General features: G+C 48.4%; 2 protein-coding genes across 8 annotated transcripts in view; one reads left to right on the forward strand and one right to left on the reverse strand.

The window, feature by feature from the left end:
* The window catches only part of MYO9A (myosin IXA), a 206,150-nt gene extending 204,571 nt beyond the window's left edge, over positions 1-1,579 (reverse strand). The window contains exon 1 of one of the 2 annotated variants that reach the window (XM_027767784.1): positions 647-1,579. The gene's annotated coding sequence lies outside the window, so the exon portion shown is untranslated. The remainder of the gene's footprint in view (positions 1-646) is intronic. The other variant, XM_027767791.1, reaches the window with a different exon arrangement.
* Positions 1-13,671, forward strand: part of SENP8 (SUMO peptidase family member, NEDD8 specific) — a 14,204-nt gene extending 533 nt beyond the window's left edge. Inside the window, exons 2-3 of one of the 6 annotated variants that reach the window (XM_006167252.2) lie at positions 10,639-10,697; positions 12,534-13,671. In XM_006167252.2, coding sequence (XP_006167314.1) covers positions 10,656-10,697; positions 12,534-13,205 — 714 coding nt within the window. In that variant the 5' untranslated portion in view covers positions 10,639-10,655 and the 3' untranslated portion in view covers positions 13,206-13,671. Of the gene's footprint in view, positions 1-2,621; positions 3,091-4,077; positions 4,147-10,638; positions 10,698-10,899; positions 10,953-10,972; positions 11,132-12,533 lie in introns of those variants that run through there. The other 5 variants (XM_014583742.2, XM_027767792.1, XM_006167255.3 and 2 more) reach the window with 5 other exon arrangements.
* The last annotated feature ends 2,786 nt before the right edge of the window (positions 13,672-16,457 follow it).

The raw sequence follows: 16,457 nt of genomic DNA on the forward strand, positions 1-16,457 counted from the left end.
CTCTTACCTTTTTTTTTTTTTAAGAGTTTTTTGTTACAGGGCACGCGCGCTGGCCGGAAACAGGCCGGAAGCGCGGACTCCCCCCAGGGGGTGGCCTCGCCCTGTGTACGCACACGCGCCCCGGGCGTGAGTTCTCCCATCCGGGACTCGACAGCGACGTAACTATTACGCCACCTGCCGGTCCCTTGGCTCACTCTGGAAAGACTCGTTAAACGGCTGGTTAGGGATTGCTGGTCAAAGAGGGAGAAGAGCTAGCAGCAGGGAGCGTGGTGGTGGGAGCTGGTGGCCGGGCCTGGGAGCGTAAAACAGAGTGGAGTATACCTGGTGCAGACCGTGCAGATGTAGATGTCCCTTTGTTTTTTTAATTTGCCAGTGTCCTGGGGGGAGAGTAGTGTGTCCCCAACACACACGCACATTCTGCCACAGGAGCTCGGCCATGCCAGTCACTTCCGCACTTATCCCTCCTTTCTGGATTTTGGGCGCACAAGTCCAGGATTCGGACTGTGATCAGCCACGAGGAGCCTGCCTCCGTTAATCAGGCCACAGCCGGCCCAAGTGCTCGCATGCACACAGGAGAGAGGGGAGCACCCTCCACCGGTCTGATCATGCTACTCCTCCTCCGGTCCCTGAGGTCTGGGGCACTCACGTGCGTGTCCTGGTGTGTTTCAGGCCGCTGGGGACAGGAATCCGCTGCAGTGCGGGACCCAGCTTCTCCGGAGCACTGCCTTACCACTGAGCCAGCCCCGGCAGTATTTTTGTTAAAGCTCTTCAAGTGACTAATACTGAGGGTTAGGATCCACTTGAGAGGAGGAAAAGATGGGAAGTATGTAAGGGCAGGAAGTTGAGGGAGTTGGCCCTGTGATGTTAAAATGGGATCATGTGATGAGCGCGAGAGCTGAGTCGATTGAGAAGCTTGAGCAGAGCGATAAAGAGTTCTGAATAACTGTTCTGGGAAGTGGAAGGAGCCACTCCTGCCTCCTCCTCTGTCCCGGTTTCATCCCTCAGTCTCAGTCTGGTCACTTAACGAGTGCTCTTTCCTGTCCCTTTCCCCTCCGTCCAGGATTTAGACGGCATCTCCAGCCTTAGAACACAAGGGCCATCCCTATTTCTGTCCCCAAAAAGAGATTTAAAGACCCACTCACCCCAGAGAGAGCTACACGCGGTGCCTTGCCAACATAGAATCTGCCTTTTAGTTCTCATTCCATCCATCATCCAAGTTGGATGAGTTCTAAAAGTGTTTCAAGTATAGCCCTGATGGGATCTCAGAGGGTGAGGGAAGACAGACCTTTAAACAAAGAATCCACTGGGCAGACAGAAGAGGGAAACCGGAGACGACCTGACTGCTCTGTTAACCAGGGTGAATGCAGAACGTGTCCACCCACCTCCAGCTCAGAGAAGGTTACTGTTGTCTGCTGCAGCTAGAGCAAAGAAGGGAAGATAGGGGTGGGTGTGGACAGGTTGTGACATACCTCGAATCCCATACTAAAGTTTAGATTATATCCTGTAAGCAATGCGTATGAACAAGAAAAATTCTTAACCTCTTTTACACCATGGACCTCTGTCAGTCTAGCCTATACCCAACCTAAGAATAAATATTTTTAAATGTGTAAAACAAGGGGCCAGTGGTTGGTTTGACGGTTAAGGGACTGGACTCTCACATGGCCAACCGTGGTTCAAGTCCTAGACCTAGTGGCTTGCTTTCTCACCTTTCCTCTCTCTCTCTAGTGAGCACACATGCCCTATAGCAAATTTTAAAAATAATAATAGCATTTTTTAAATGTGTAAAATGCCTAGAAATATAAAGGAAACCAGTGCTTTGAAAGTTATTTTAAAAATATGAAAGCAAGGGGGCTGGCCCTGTAGCCTAGTGGTTAAGGGAGCCAGATCCCATGTCTTGGAAAACATTCCAGGTATGTGTGCCCAAAAGGATGCAGGAATGGAGAAGGTATTATGGCATGACCATACCCAAATGGGAGGTGCTTCCTCCCTCCCTCTCTCTGGCAAGCACACCCATCCTCTAGCAACTAAAAAGGTATTAAAGCCAGTATGTGATTTGGTTGTGTACGTACTTTCCTATGCGTTATATCTGGGAGTAGATCCAGTTATGTCATTTCAGAATACGATGACTATGAATTCTATTTGAGATTCCCGCAATGACTAATATCCGGTAGAAGTATCAGATTTCTATTGCTGATATTCCTGAGCTGTATTGCCTCTACTTGAACACAACGCTAAGTTTCAGCTAGAGATTGTTGAAAATAGGCATTTTTCCCCAGTCCAATTTCATGGAACCATGAGATTCTAGCCACATCCTAGTCCATGGATCCCAAGTTTTAAAATATCGCAGTGTCGGGACCAGCAGTTGGCGTAATGGCTATGTCGCTGGACTCCCACATATTCGACTGCGGTTCAAGTCCCGGACCCAGTGGCTTAAACTCGTGCCGGACGCGTATGCGTGTGTGCTCAAGATCCCGAGAGGAGAATGAAGGAGAAGGGATTGTGGTGTGGCCATCCCCCTTCAGGGGTGATTTCTCCCTTTCTGTCTCTCTGTGACTTTCTGGCAAGTGCACGCACTCTATAGCAAAAACACAAACAAACAAACAAAAAACCTCTACCAAAAAAATATATACATTGCAGTGTAATGGTTTTAAGCAAGAGTGTGGCAGATCAGGGTGGCGTTCAGAGAGATGATAGAGCCCCGGTCACTTGCCACCTCTGTATTGGGATAAGGCTCCGAGCTAGCTACTGATATTTTCTTCTCTACCTCGGACAGCAACCGGTACTAATCCCCTGTTGCATAACTAGAAGGGACTGCAGGGGAGATGATCTTGTGTGGATACGTATGTCGGGGCAGTACTAGGAAATAAACCAGGAAAGGTAACTGAAGGCTGTTTTATAGGAAATCATTGAGTGCCAAGCTTCTTCAGCACGACTGGCCGTTACTGACTCTGTCCATCAGATAGTCGGAGGCCTCGAGGGTTGATGAACATGGATCCACACTGACAGAAAACCAAGTGTGCAGACATTGAGGTCCAGCTCTCAGTCCCCTTTTGTGTGGGAAGAAGGAACTGGGTCTATCTGAAAGGAAAGGTAATATTTGAAACTTAGGAGGTGTTTTGTCTTTGTTTTTTTTGAGAGATTTTTGCTATATGGTACATGTGCTTGCCAGAGAGACAGAAAGAGAGACAGAAAATGAGAAATCACTCCCCAGGGGGAATGGTCACAGCACAACCCCTTGTCCTCCATTTTCCTTCAGGGATTGTGGGCACACATGCATACATGCCCAGCGTGAGTTCCACGCTGCCAGATCCAGGGCTCAAACCACAGTCAACTATGTGGGAGTCCAGCAACGTAATTACTATGCCCTTCGCTGGTCCCGACAATTATGAGACGTTGGGGCTGGCAGGTGGAGTGGTCACTGAGGGTGCTGGACTCCCACGTGGCCAACCGTGATTCGAGTCCGAGACCTGGTGGCTTGCTTTCTCACTTCCCTCCCACTCCCTCTGTCTCTCTTTGTCCCTCTCTGATCAAATTAAAATAAATAAATAAAGCTAAAGAAAATAATTTTTAAAAAACTCACGAGGTGTTGTAAGAAGTGTTAACTGTTGGCATAGTGGTTAAGGCACTTGATTCCCACTTGGCTGGCTTCAGTTTTGTCCTTTACAAAATACTATCTTAACCCAGAGCGTATTCTTCTTCCTTTTTTTTTTAATTTGCCAGAGGGAGCGTGTGATCCCCAAAGAGAGAGAGAGAGAGAGGTAAATTGAGAAAGTCCCCCCATAAGGGCTGGGCACATTGTAGCCCCTACTCTCCAGATTTGGGGCACGCACACACATGCACCTGGCGTGTTTCTCCAGCCACTGGGCCCAGGACTCAAACCGTGTAGCTAGCCATGTGAAACCAGCTACCGTTCCACCTCTTCCTAATTCTGTTGACCTTCCCACATGTAGCCCTCATCCCTAATCATTTCAAAAGCTGTGAAATCATTTCTCAGAAAATTTCACGCAAAACAAAGTCACCATAAGAAGAATTTTATACATGCTTGTTTATGGTAAAGGAAAAATGATGGAATTACAGGTGGGAGCCTGGAGGAAGGAATGACAGGCTGAGAATGAAGCTCTTCGAATGGGGTCAGCCTGCGGCCTGGTAGGTAGATCACTGGACCCAGCACAGCCAGCCGTGCAGTTCGAGCCTTGGCTTGGTGGGTTAAACATACCAGGTACATGTGTGCTCCTGCGTAAAACAGTTCCAAACGGAGAGAGCGATGGAGAAGGGATGGCAGCATGACCATTCTGCACGTGGGCACCTTCACCTGTCTGTCTCCTGTGAGCATACACACCCTCTGGCAAACACTTAAATTCCTTAAATGTCGGTGACATCTCACCACTGACAGCAGTGCCTCGATACAGAGCAGCAAGTGGACAGCCTGGGTTTGAGAAGAAGCCCTGGAGGGTCACCAGCCGCTGCCCTGCCTGGAGGCAGGACTAGGTGGAAGTTCTGGTGGTAGATCACCAGACATCGTCCTCAGACATAGTTCTCCTGTTTTTGTTTTTTATTCAGCCTTTTTTTATTTTTGGAGAGGTTTTTGCTATACGACATGTGTGCTCGCCAGAGAGATAGAAAGTGAGAAATCACCCCCCTCACCACACCCCCAAGGGGGATGGCCACGCTGCAATCCCTTCTCCTCCATTCTCCTCTCGGGATCTTGGGCACGCATGGACGCACACGCGCCTGGCATGAGTTTAAGCCACCGGGTCTGGGACTCAAACCATGGTCGACTACATGGGAGTCCAGCAACATAGCCATTATGCCAACTGCTGGTCTCTATTTGTCATTTAAAGAAAAAAAATGACTAAAGAGAGACAGTGAAAAGGTAAGAAAGCAAGCTGCCAGGTCTAGGACTCGAACTGCAGTTAGACGTGTGGGGATCCAGCGCCTTAACCATCACACTACCTGCCGGCTCCGGTTTTCCTGGTCTTTTTCTTTTTTTTTTTTATAATTATTTTATTTAACTTTATTTTGTTTGTTTGTTTTTTTTAATTTGACCAGAGAGGGACAGAGTAAAAGAGAAGAGAAAAGTGAGAAAGCAACCGTCAGGTCCAGAACCCAAACCATGGTCAGCCATGTGGGAGTCCTGCACCCTTAACTACCACACCACCTGCCAGCCCCAAGTTTTCCTGTCTTGAAAGCTAAATTCTTATATTGGTGAAACACTGATGTTAGAGGAGTTGTAACTGTTTATAACAATTTTGTGTTTTCAGTTTCTCGTAGTACATTTCACTTCTGTATCTTGCTCAGGGAAAATGTATTCGTGAATTAAAACTTCTCCAGTTTCTCAGGCACCGCGGCTACAGAGATAAGTAAAATCTCCTCTCCCGACTCAAGCAATCATGTAAATCTGATGGTAATTTTTACATGCCACATTATACAACTCTTCGGATGGTTTAGGCATTAAAAGGAAACATTTAATTGGGGGAAACTGAAACCAAAAAAATGTTAAAGCCTTTAACTTCCTTCCTGAAAATATTTCTGCCTATGCTGCCATGAGAAGCACATTTGGTCCTGGACGTGGCTTTTTTGTGAAGGCGCAAATGGAATTATACACTAAAAGTTGGGCCTTGTCTTCTCATTTTAGTAAGCAAATTATTTTTATCTCTTTCTGTCGAGGGTTTGTGGAAGAGATTAGACTGCATTCTTTCCACAGGACAGAAGGAAGACTCCCACATTAAAGAAACAGACAGGTTTTGGGCCCGTGGGAGGTCGGAGGTGGCACACCCCGCCATGGAAGCTGCTGCATTCCTAGCCTTGTGCTCACTATTAAGGGAAAAGGGGTAAAATGACAAAAGCAAAAGGTGGCAGCGGGGGGAGCAGGAAAGGTTTAATCCTGAGTTTTCTTTTCTTTTTCCCAGAAGGCGTGTGTGCTCACCAGACAGAGGAGACAGTACCCTCCACGGGGCTACAGTCCCTTCTCCCTCTCACCCTCCTGGGATTTGAGGCGTGCACGTGTGCCCACATGTTCCCCAGGTTACAGGCCCAGGACTCAGCTGGTGGGTCTGCCACGTGGGGTCCCGCTGCCTTACCCACTGAGTCACAGAGCTGGCCCTGTCCTAGAGAGAGATTCTTGCCGTAGGGTGTGTGCTCACAGAGACAGAGAGAAATCGCCCTCCAGGGGCATGGCCAGGCCACAATCCCTTCTCCTTCATTCTCCTCTCAGGATTTTGAGCACGTACGCACGCATGCCTGGTGTGAGCTTCAAGCCGCCAGGTCTGGGACTCAAAACTGCAGTCGGCCATGTGGGAGTCCAGCAGTTCATACCCTGGCCCCGGCAGTTTGAAAAGCATGCCAGGAGTGTGCATGTATGTATGTGTGTGCATGTATGTATGAGTGTGCATGTCCAAATTCCTGGCAGCGTGGAGGAATGGAGGAGAGTGATTGGCATGACCATCCTCCCTTGCTAGGGTGGGGGTACCTTCCCCCACACTCTCTGGCTGTCTCTGTCTCTGCATCTCTCTCTGGCATGGCAGCACACATGCGCTGTGACAAAAATAAAAGTGGATAAAGTTGCTTTAATAAATGTCTTGAGCATATACATATTTAAGCTACTAAAACAAATTTGCACTCAGGTCTTTTTTAATTAATAGGGAATCTGGTTTCTAAGAATTAAAAGCTTAGATTGGGACCAGCAGAGGCATAATGGTTATGTCGTTGGAATACCACATGGTTGACTAACCATAGAAGTTCCAGACTCAGCGGCTTAAAACTCATGTGGGCATGTGTGCATGCATGCCCAAAATCCCAAGAGGAGAATGGGGGATTATGTCTCGCTTTCTGTCTGTCTCTCTCTGGTGAGCACATGTGCCCTTTAACAAAAATCTCTTAAAAAAAAAAATAGACTTATGTTATAGACACACCAGCTATTAACAATTAGACTGTTCCACACTAAAATGTCTAAGCCAGTAATGTAGTGCTTAAGTTCTATGGGAATCTCCTCTTAAAATTCATACTGGGACCAGCAGTTGGCGTCATGGCTATGTGGCTGGACTCCCATGTGGTCCGACTATAGTTTGAGTCCCTGACCGGGTGGCTTAAGTTTACACCGGGCATGTGTGTGTGCGTGCCGAAGATCCCGAGAGGAGAATGGAGAAGGGATTGTGGCGTGGCCATCTCCCCTGAGGTGATTTCTTGCTTTCTGTCTCTCTGTCTTTCTGGAGAGCGCATGCACCCTATAGCAAAAACCTCTCAATGAAAAAAAAAGTCATAGTGATTTTGCAGTGTATGCAACAATATGTCCATGTTTATGTTCATATTTTAATTACTTATTAAAATATTTTAAGTCAAATGACTAAATTGTTTAGCTCTTTTTTGCTAATGCTGGTGAAATTGAAGTCTTAAAAAGATACAACTCCGCTTAGTCTGGTTGCTTCTCGGTGTTTGGTTTCTGATACCTGCTGGCAGGTAGCCACCGAGCCATTTAGCGAAGCACAGACCACACCGTGAGCCTCTGCAGTTTGACACAGCCTGAAACGGGAGGAGGGGACTGCATGCAAAACTTCTCATTTGTATAACCTTCACTTAGAATGAGCAGAACAGCTGCGCTTTGTAATGTTTTTAAAAATATCACTGAACCAGGCTGTCAGTTTTCTTTAAGGAACCCGTAGTGAGTAATTACATGAAAAAAATGAGCGAAGGTCGCAATTCTGGGATAGTAAGTTTTCTGTTGGGCTTTAGAGTAAAACAAACGTATTTGGATTATCACCTTATTCAACAGCCAACAGGCATATTTTCCAGCAGTTATGAAAATCACTGCATACCTTATCAAATCTGTTCATATAAAATACTATTTTAATATTTTTACCGGGTTAAATACTTACAGCGGCCAGCAAGTGGTGTGGTTAAGGTACTAGACCCCACATAGCCAACCGCGTTTCCAGGCCTGAACCCAGCAGCACGAAAATCACACCAGGTGCTCGTGCATTCATGCCCAAAATCCCAGGAGGAGAAGGAATTGCAGCACAGCCATCCCCGCTGGAGGGGGTGATTTCTCACTTTCCCTCTTTCTGTCCCTGTGTCTCTCCAGCAAGTACACACACCCTATGGCAAAAATCTTAAAAAAAAGGCAAACAAAAAAAACTTACACTTTTTTTTTTTTTTTTGGGGTTTTTTTGCTAGGGGGGGCGTGGGTTGCCCAACGCGTGCGCTCGCCAAAAAGAGAGACAGAAAGCGAGAAATCACCCCCCAGGGGGGATGGCCACACCACAATCCCTTCTCCTCCATTCTCCTCTTGGGATCCTGGGCACGCACGCACACACACACGCCTGGCGTGAGTTTTAAGCCGCTGGGTCCGGGACTTGAACTGCAGTTGACTACATGGGAGTCCAGCGACATAGCCATTAAACTAACTGCTGGTCCCAGAAACTTGCACATTCATCAAATAGACAATTCTTGCTTGTATCTACTGTGATTAATATTTTAAGCATCTATATTCACCAAAAATCCAGATTGAACCAGTCACATGTCTAGGTGAAGATTAGCCCATCTGGGGCCTGCAGGTGACGTGGCTGGATTCCCACGTGGCCGACCGTGGTTCAAGTCTCAAACCTGGCAGCTTGCTTTCTCACTTTCTCACTCTGTTCCTCTCTGGTAAAATTAAAATAAATGAAGTTAAATGATTTTTGAAAGAAAGAGGACGAATAACGGCCCCAGGGTCACTTAGATAGCCAGTCGCAGAGTTGAGCCTGGACCCCAAGCCTCCTGTCCCGTAAACATGCCCTCTAATCTAGGCCGCAGCATTTCACGGCGAGAACCAGGAGGCCGTCTTCACACACCTCACTTGTCTGTCAGTCCCCCAGCCTTCCTACCCGCCAAGACCACGTGCATCTCTTTTTTTTTTGTCTTTAAGGTTTTTGCCATAAGGCCCGTGCATGACAAGAGAGACGAAAGAGGGAAAGTGAGAAATGACCCCAGGGGGCTGCCACGCCGCAATCCTTTCTCCTCCCAGGATCCTGGGCAGGCACGCACGGACCCTGGCATGCAACTGCTCACATGCCGCTCTCCCCGTGGTGCTGCTCAGCTCCAGGTCAGGCCAGCCTGCGAGCTGAGCACTTGGCTCGTTGGGCTGCTGCTTGCCACCTTGCCATCACGGCGAATAGGCGTTACAGGGACGGTCCCCTCGACAATCGCATCTGTCCTAAGGCTGCTGGGGGACACTTCATTATGATACACCCTGTCATCTACGACAACTTCGGGAGAAACAAAAACTGACCTTAACACACAGAATTTTTTTACCTCTCCCAAGCAATTGCTTTGTTTTTTCCTTTCGGGCGGGTGAGTGTTTAACTGTCTCTGGTGAACTGCCAGAAAGCTTCGAGCCAAAGCTGTGGCCCACCCATAACACATGTGCTCTGTGGCTCGGGAGCGTCCTTCCTGGCTGCAGCTTACGTCCCTCCTCCGGTTAGTCTCCCGTAAGAAAATCTAAGCCGTCCGGTCATCTCCACCAGCAGAGCGAGGCCGTTTCCGAAGTCGTTCTGTTGATGCTATTCAGAAACTCCGTTAGCTTTAGCTTTTTCTCTTGGGTGTATTTTCTGTACACGGTTTTGCAGGGTGTTAATTTCAGAAAAGGGGTCTGTCACAAAGTTGTATTTTGTTTTATGAGACCGTGGGAGGGAGAGAGTGAGCGAGAAGTATTTTGACAGCCCCGCCGTGTTGCAAGCCTCCTGCCTCAGCCACTCCGCCAGCTAGGACCACAGGTTGTCCCCACACCCAGCTGACGCAGGCCTCCCTGCGGCCTCAGTGTGACCAAGTGGGAAAAATAACCGTCTGGTGACCAGAACTGATTAAGTCGATGTCGGCATCCCAGCCCCGTCCCTGCACATTGCTGTCTTCTTGCCCTAAAGCGTTGTTTTGTACGCTGGGTCTGCATGGAACTGCTCCTGTACTGTTGTTGGAAGCATCGTCCTGCAAGTACGTTGCAGTTAACTCTGGTGAATCTGTTATGCTCAAAAATTATAGTGTCTTCTACAGCCATCAGACTTCTTGTCCTTTTATTTATTTATTTACTCGTTTATTTTTCTTTCTTTCATGAGAAAAAGACAGACATCCTCAATGTGGTCTTGCACTGTGACCTCCCCCTGCCCATCCAGGCAGCGCCCCACCCTGGGCGTTCACCACCAGGCTAATCTCACCATGCAGCTTGTCTTGCTTCTGCTCTGAGTTAAACATTCTGCTGTTTGGACAAAATAGCACGAATGGGGGGCTGGCAGGTGGTGTAGTGGTTGAGGTGCTGGACTCCCATGTGGCCGACTGTGGTTCGAGTCCCAGACCTAGTGGCTTGTTTTCGTTCTCTCTCTCGCTGTCTATTTAAATAATAATGATAAATAAAACTAACTAAAAAATAATAATAACGATAAAAACATGAGTGGATATTTGTTTCTGAACCTCACTTGCTGATTGGTTTGGAGCTTGATCTATTGATAGATTCTCTGGTTGTCTTACTAACATCATCCAGTTCATAACGTGAATATTATTTGTAGTTTTTTTTGAGAGAGATTTTTGTTACAGGGCATGTGCGCTCGCCAGAGAGACAGAAAGCAAGAAATCACCCCCAAGTGTACAACTTTTAACTCTTTTTTTTTTTTTAAGGTATTGCCTTAGTGTGTATGTGCTTGCCAACAAGAGAGAGAGACAGAGATAGCGAGAAGGTAAGTGAGCAGTCAGCCACCAGGGTGAATGGCCATGCCACGTCCTTCTCCGTTTTCCTCCCAGAACCTTGGGCACCCATGCACTCATACCCGCCTTGAGTTTCAAGCCACCAGGTCCAGGACTCAAACTGTGGTTGGCCATGCGGGAGTCCAGCGACGTAACCATTACGCTGTCTGCTGGCCCTATTTGTAACTGTTTCAGTGCCTGCATGTTCAGCTCTAGCCTTCTCTGCAGCCCTGAGGTGTGGAGGGCAGGTATGTACCCCCTTTCCCATGGCAGAGATGACAAGATCACACGAAGGCCCTTGAAGACAGCAGCAGCAGCAAATGGGCCTGGCCAGGTCTCCCACTCCTGGGCGAAGGCCTTTCCACAGCGAAGGGTCTCTCTGTATTATAAACGCTCCGTAGTTTACTCCTCCCACTTGAGGCTCCAGGTAAGAAATGGGCAGATTTAGGAATGAGTTCCATTGTATTCCGCATGATTTTCAACTCTTGAAACAACAGTTCCTTTGGGGACCAGAAGAAAACGTGATGGTTACTCCCTGACTCCCACGTAGTTGAATGTGGTTCAAGTCCTGGACCTAGCGACTTAAAACTCACGCTGGGCATGTGTGCGTGCATGCCCAAGATCCCAGGAGGAGAATGGAGGAGAAGGGATTATAGTGTGGCCATCTCCCCTGGGGGGGTGATTTCTTACTTTTTGTCTGTCGTCTGTCCAGCAAGCACACAGCCCTGTAGCAAAAATCTCTCTAAAAGAAAACAGAAGTTTCTTTTAACTGCAGCTCAAATCATTGTTACTTTTTATGATGGAAAGAGGAAGCAGTAATTTACCTTATCTTACCGCTTGATAATTAATGTTGACATGAAAACTGTTTCCGTTGGTAATTAGTAACTTTCTTCTACTGATTCTTTGGGTTTTTTTTTTTTTTTTTTTTAAGAGAGTTTTGAACAAGGCATGTACACTCACTGGAGAGACAGAAAGCTAGAAATCACCCTCCCAGGGAGATGGCCATGCTGCAATCCCTTCTCCATTCTCGTCTTGGGTTTTGGGCACACGCGCATACGCGTCCAGTGTGTTTTAAGCCACCAGGTCTGAGACTCAATCCACGGTCAATTTTGTGGGAGTCCAGTGATGTAACCATTATGCCATCTGCTGGTCCCTCTTTAAGTTCATCTTTAAAATTAAAATAATTTGTTCTTACTCTGTTTATTCATGGAAGAGCCAGAAATGGAACTAATGCCTGGCATCTGGAAAACACCAGCTGTCATGTTAACTAACCTGCACATGCAGGGGGGGCTAGGATTCATGTTCACTGGGCCCACCAGCTGCTGTGAGGGCTGCACATGCAGGGGGGGCTAGAATTCATGTTCACTGGGCCAGCCAGCTGGTGTGAGGGCTAGCGTGTTGTGGATCCCATATGGCTGATTGCACAGTTCAAGCCACAGACCCAGCAGCTTGAAAAACACACTGAACACGTGTGTGCACGCCCAAACTCCTAAGAGGAGAATGGAGAAGGGATTACGGCACGGCCATGTCCCCTACAAGGTGCTTTCTCACTTTCCCTGTCTCTCTCTGTCCAGCAAGCACATGTGCCCCATAGCAAAGTAAAAATAAGAAAATGAAATCATGCTTACTGTCTGCAAGGGAGTGTCCCAGTGTCCTTTCTGATTGTGGCACGCTCCACGCATGCTCACTCCAGCGCAGCCTGGCGGCCACACCTCCACACTACACCGCACCTCTGCCGCGCAGGTTCGAGGGCCACGCAGCTGTCTTGTAGCCCCTCTGTCAGGCAGGATGATCTCGGCAGTGAAGACTGTCCTCTGTCTCCCCTCCAGCTTCTGCATCTCAGCAGCGCGGGTCAGTGCAAGATGGACCCCGTGGTCTTGAGTTACATGGACAGTCTGCTGCGGCAGTCAGATGTCTCGCTGTTGGACCCCCCAAGCTGGCTCAACGACCATATCATCGGGTTCGCCTTTGAGTACTTTGCCAACACTCAGTTCCACGACTGCTCGGACCGCGTCTGCTTCATTAGCCCCGAAGTCACCCAGTTCATCAAGTGCACTCGCAGCCCAGCGGAGGTGGCCATGTTCCTTGAACCCCTGGACCTCCCCCACAAGAGAGCTGTGTTTTTAGCCATCAACGATAACTCCAACCAGACAGCTGGGGGGACCCACTGGAGTTTGTTGGTTTATCTCCAAGATAAAAATAGCTTTTTTCATTACGATTCCCATAGCAGGAGCAATTCGGTTCATGCAAAGCAGGTAGCAGAGAAACTGGAAGCTTTCTTAGGCAGAAAAGGAGACAAACTGGTCTTTGTGGAGGAGAAAGCCCCTGCTCAACAGAACAGCTACGACTGTGGGATGTACGTGATATGTAACACCGAGGCCTTGTGTCAGAGCCTCTTTAGGCAACAGCCGGACTCCCTGCTGCAGCTACTCACGCCTGCATACATCACGAAGAAGAGGGGAGAGTGGAAAGACCTCATCGCCAGACTGGCCAAGAATTAGCCCGGCAGCGCGTCGGGGACTTGGTCTCTCCCTGCCCTTCCCCGTTCAGTGGACAGCTGCCGTCTCGGTGCCCGAGGGAGGACGCCTGTGGAGGGAAGCTTGTGCTCAGACTTGTTCCTGGAACAGCGCCTCCTCTGCACTATCTTAGTGGGAAGTTTAACTTTAACCCTGTCTTGAGGGCGGTATATTCTGGGAACACGTCTTGAAATTATACACCAAAACCTTAAACCGCAGTATCTTAGCGTTTGCTACACACGAGGTTCAAGTAAAACCTTTCCTTTTTTATTGCCATAAAATCAATTCCTTTTAGTCCCTCTTATCCACATTAGCTTATTCCAAAGAAAAGGCTGCGACCTGTAAACTAGTCAAGAATACGCGTGGGGCCAGCAGGTGGCCTGGTGGTTCAAAGCACTGGACTCCCACATGGCCAACCAAGGTTCGAGTCCCAGACCTGGTGGCTTGCTTTTTCACTCTCTCTCTCTCTCTCTCTCTCTGATCAAACTGGAAAATAATAGCAAAGTTAAATAAAATAATTCTTTTAAAAAAAGTAATATATGAGATCTGTGATGTAAGACAAAAACTACAGAAGAACCCTAACTTGCACAGCCTGTGAGTTAGATCAGCTGACTGCAGGCAGCCCAAGGCCAGCCTTCATTTAAGACTGAAATATTGGGCCAGCAGGTGGTGTGGAAGCTAGGGCACTGGACTCCACATGGCCAGCTGCATGGTTCAAATCCCACACCTAGCAGCTTGAGAATCATACTCAGTGTGTGTGCATGCCCAAAATCCCAAGAGGAGAATGGAGAAGGGACTGTGGTGTAGCCATCCCCTCAGGGGTGTTTTCTCTCTTTCCTTATCTCTCGTGCATGCACTGCCTCTCTTGGTGAGCACACACACCCCATGGCAAAAATCTAAAAAAAAAAAAAAAAAAGACCTGAGCTTCACGAGAACAGATTGATCCGTCCCGTGAGATGACCTGAGCGTCACGAGAACAGATTGATCCGTCCCGTGAGATGCTCATCCCGCTCGCCATGCAAAGCCTTTCCCAGGTGTCTGCATAGCCTTTGCAAACATCTGATAAAAATGAGGTCAGCTCATCCCCCCCATCTGATTCGTGAAATGTTAGGGGGGGGGGGTCTTGAGTAACTCCGTGAAGAGAAATGGTCAGACCACTTCGCTGCTCAGTGCGTGGGCTGAACTCGGGTCTGGGTGGTCCGGCGCCTTCCTCTGCCTTGGCCTTCAGCCAAGCTCACGCTCCATCCTTATATCCAAAGTTCTGTGGTTCTTTCTTTTTCTTTTTCTTTTAAGAATTACTACATTTTTATTTATTCTTGCATTTATTTTCATTTGACCAGAGAGAGAGGGAAAGTGAGAAAGCAAGCCATCAGGTCCAGGACCCAAACCACAGGCAGCCATGTGGGAGCGTCCAGCGCCTTAACCACCACGCCACTTGCTGGTTCCCCAAAGTTCTGTGGTTCTGAAACGCATTGCTGATAACTTCCCAAGGTTTACCTGTTATTTCAGAAAAATATTTGTTTTCTGATAGTCATAATTTTCCCTCTTTATCCTTAATTCTGACAGAACTGTTTTCAGTTTTGTCATTGTCATTTCAAGACTGTGGCAGTATCTGAAACTTACAAGCTCAGGGTCAGTTGGTTTTGAAATGTAAAGGAGGAAAAGTGACCCTCAGGCCTTTCACTTATTCCGAGACACAGACCACGTCATTTTCCAAGATCCCTCCCAAAGTGCTGCAAGGCTGCTTTTCGGTGGTGTCAGGTAATCAGGCGGTAAGCTGCGTATACCAGTTCTGTCCCTAATGAGAAATAGGTTGCAAGGCATGCGAGTCTCGAAAAGCACCGGCTTCATCTCAGCGACTTCCGCAGCCCAGCCCTGCCCCCAGCCCTCACGGCCCAGAATAACCTCACCACCCAGTGACCACGCAGGCAGTAACTGTTCCTCTCCGCCGGGAAGGGTAAACAGTGCAGGTGACACAGCAGGCCCAAGTGAACAGGAGCTGAAACTACAAGTCAAAGAGCTACAAGAAGTTTCCATTTCAAGTCAGCATGTTTTAGCTGAAAAGGAGACCTAGGGCCAACTTCCCGATCCCGCACGGCAACTGCAGCTCAGGTCCCTGCTCCGGTCAGCCTGAAACGCACCGGTGCACACGCGTGTGGAGGACAAGGGAGGGGGTTGTGGTGTGGCCCTGCAGCCGGTGCCTGTGCTACCCCCCCCATCTCATACGCATTCTGCACTCTTCGTCATGAAGAAAGAAAAAAGAGGACACCCAATGGGAAGAGGGGGCAGGAGTAAGACTGGAAACTGGCAGCCGTAGAGGTGAAGCAGTGAGAGGACCGGCAGATGACGGGAAAGCCGTCATTGCAGTGACGTCACGGGCAGGTGGCCTGGACAAGGCAAGGGTCGACTCTCCGGGACGCAAAGCATGTTTGCTGAAATATCAGTATGCCCGATTTCAGAGTTAATTCGTAGGAGAGCAATCCTTCCTGACTCCGTAAGATCTCAGCAGCAGATCATGTTGGGGGACTGGCCAGAGGCACAGAGGTTAAGTAGCTGGATCCTACATGACCAGCTCTATGGTTTGAGTCCCAGACCTGGCAGCATGTGCGTGTGTGCCCCAAATCCCAGGAGAATGGAAATGAAACAGCAGCGTGGCCGTCCCACCAGGAAACGCTTCTCACTTTCTCTCTGTCGAGCACACGTAATCTATAGCAAAATAAAATTTTAAAATATCAATTATTTATTTTTTTAGGGAGATTTTTGCTATACAGTGCGTGCGCTCGCCAGAGAGACAGACAGAAAGCGAGAAATCACGTCCCGGGGGGATGGTCACACCTCAATCCCTTCTTTTCCATTCTCTCAGGACCTTGGCATGCACGCATGTGCATGCAGCGTGAGTTTTAAGCTACCAGATCCGGGACTTGAATAGCAGTAGACTGTGTGGGAGTCCAGCAACGTAACCATCACGCCATCTGCTGGTCCCATAAAAAGTAAATTATTTTTTGAACTAAGGTCGTGAGTCTTTTTCTTTTTTGAGAGATTTTTGCTATAGGGCGCGTGCGCTCGCCAGACAGAGAGAGACATAGAGACAGAAAGTGAGAAATCACCCCCCAGAGGGGATGGTCACGCCGCAATCCCTTCTCCTCCATTCTCCTCCCATGACCTAGGGCACGCATGCACATGCGCCCGGCTTGAGTTCTAAGCCACTGGGTCTGGGACGCGAACCGCGGTCGCCTA

The sequence above is a fragment of the Tupaia chinensis genome, unplaced genomic scaffold, assembly GCF_000334495.1.
Source record: "Tupaia chinensis unplaced genomic scaffold, TupChi_1.0 Scaffold144682_1, whole genome shotgun sequence".
Taxonomy (NCBI): Eukaryota; Metazoa; Chordata; class Mammalia; order Scandentia; family Tupaiidae; genus Tupaia; species Tupaia belangeri.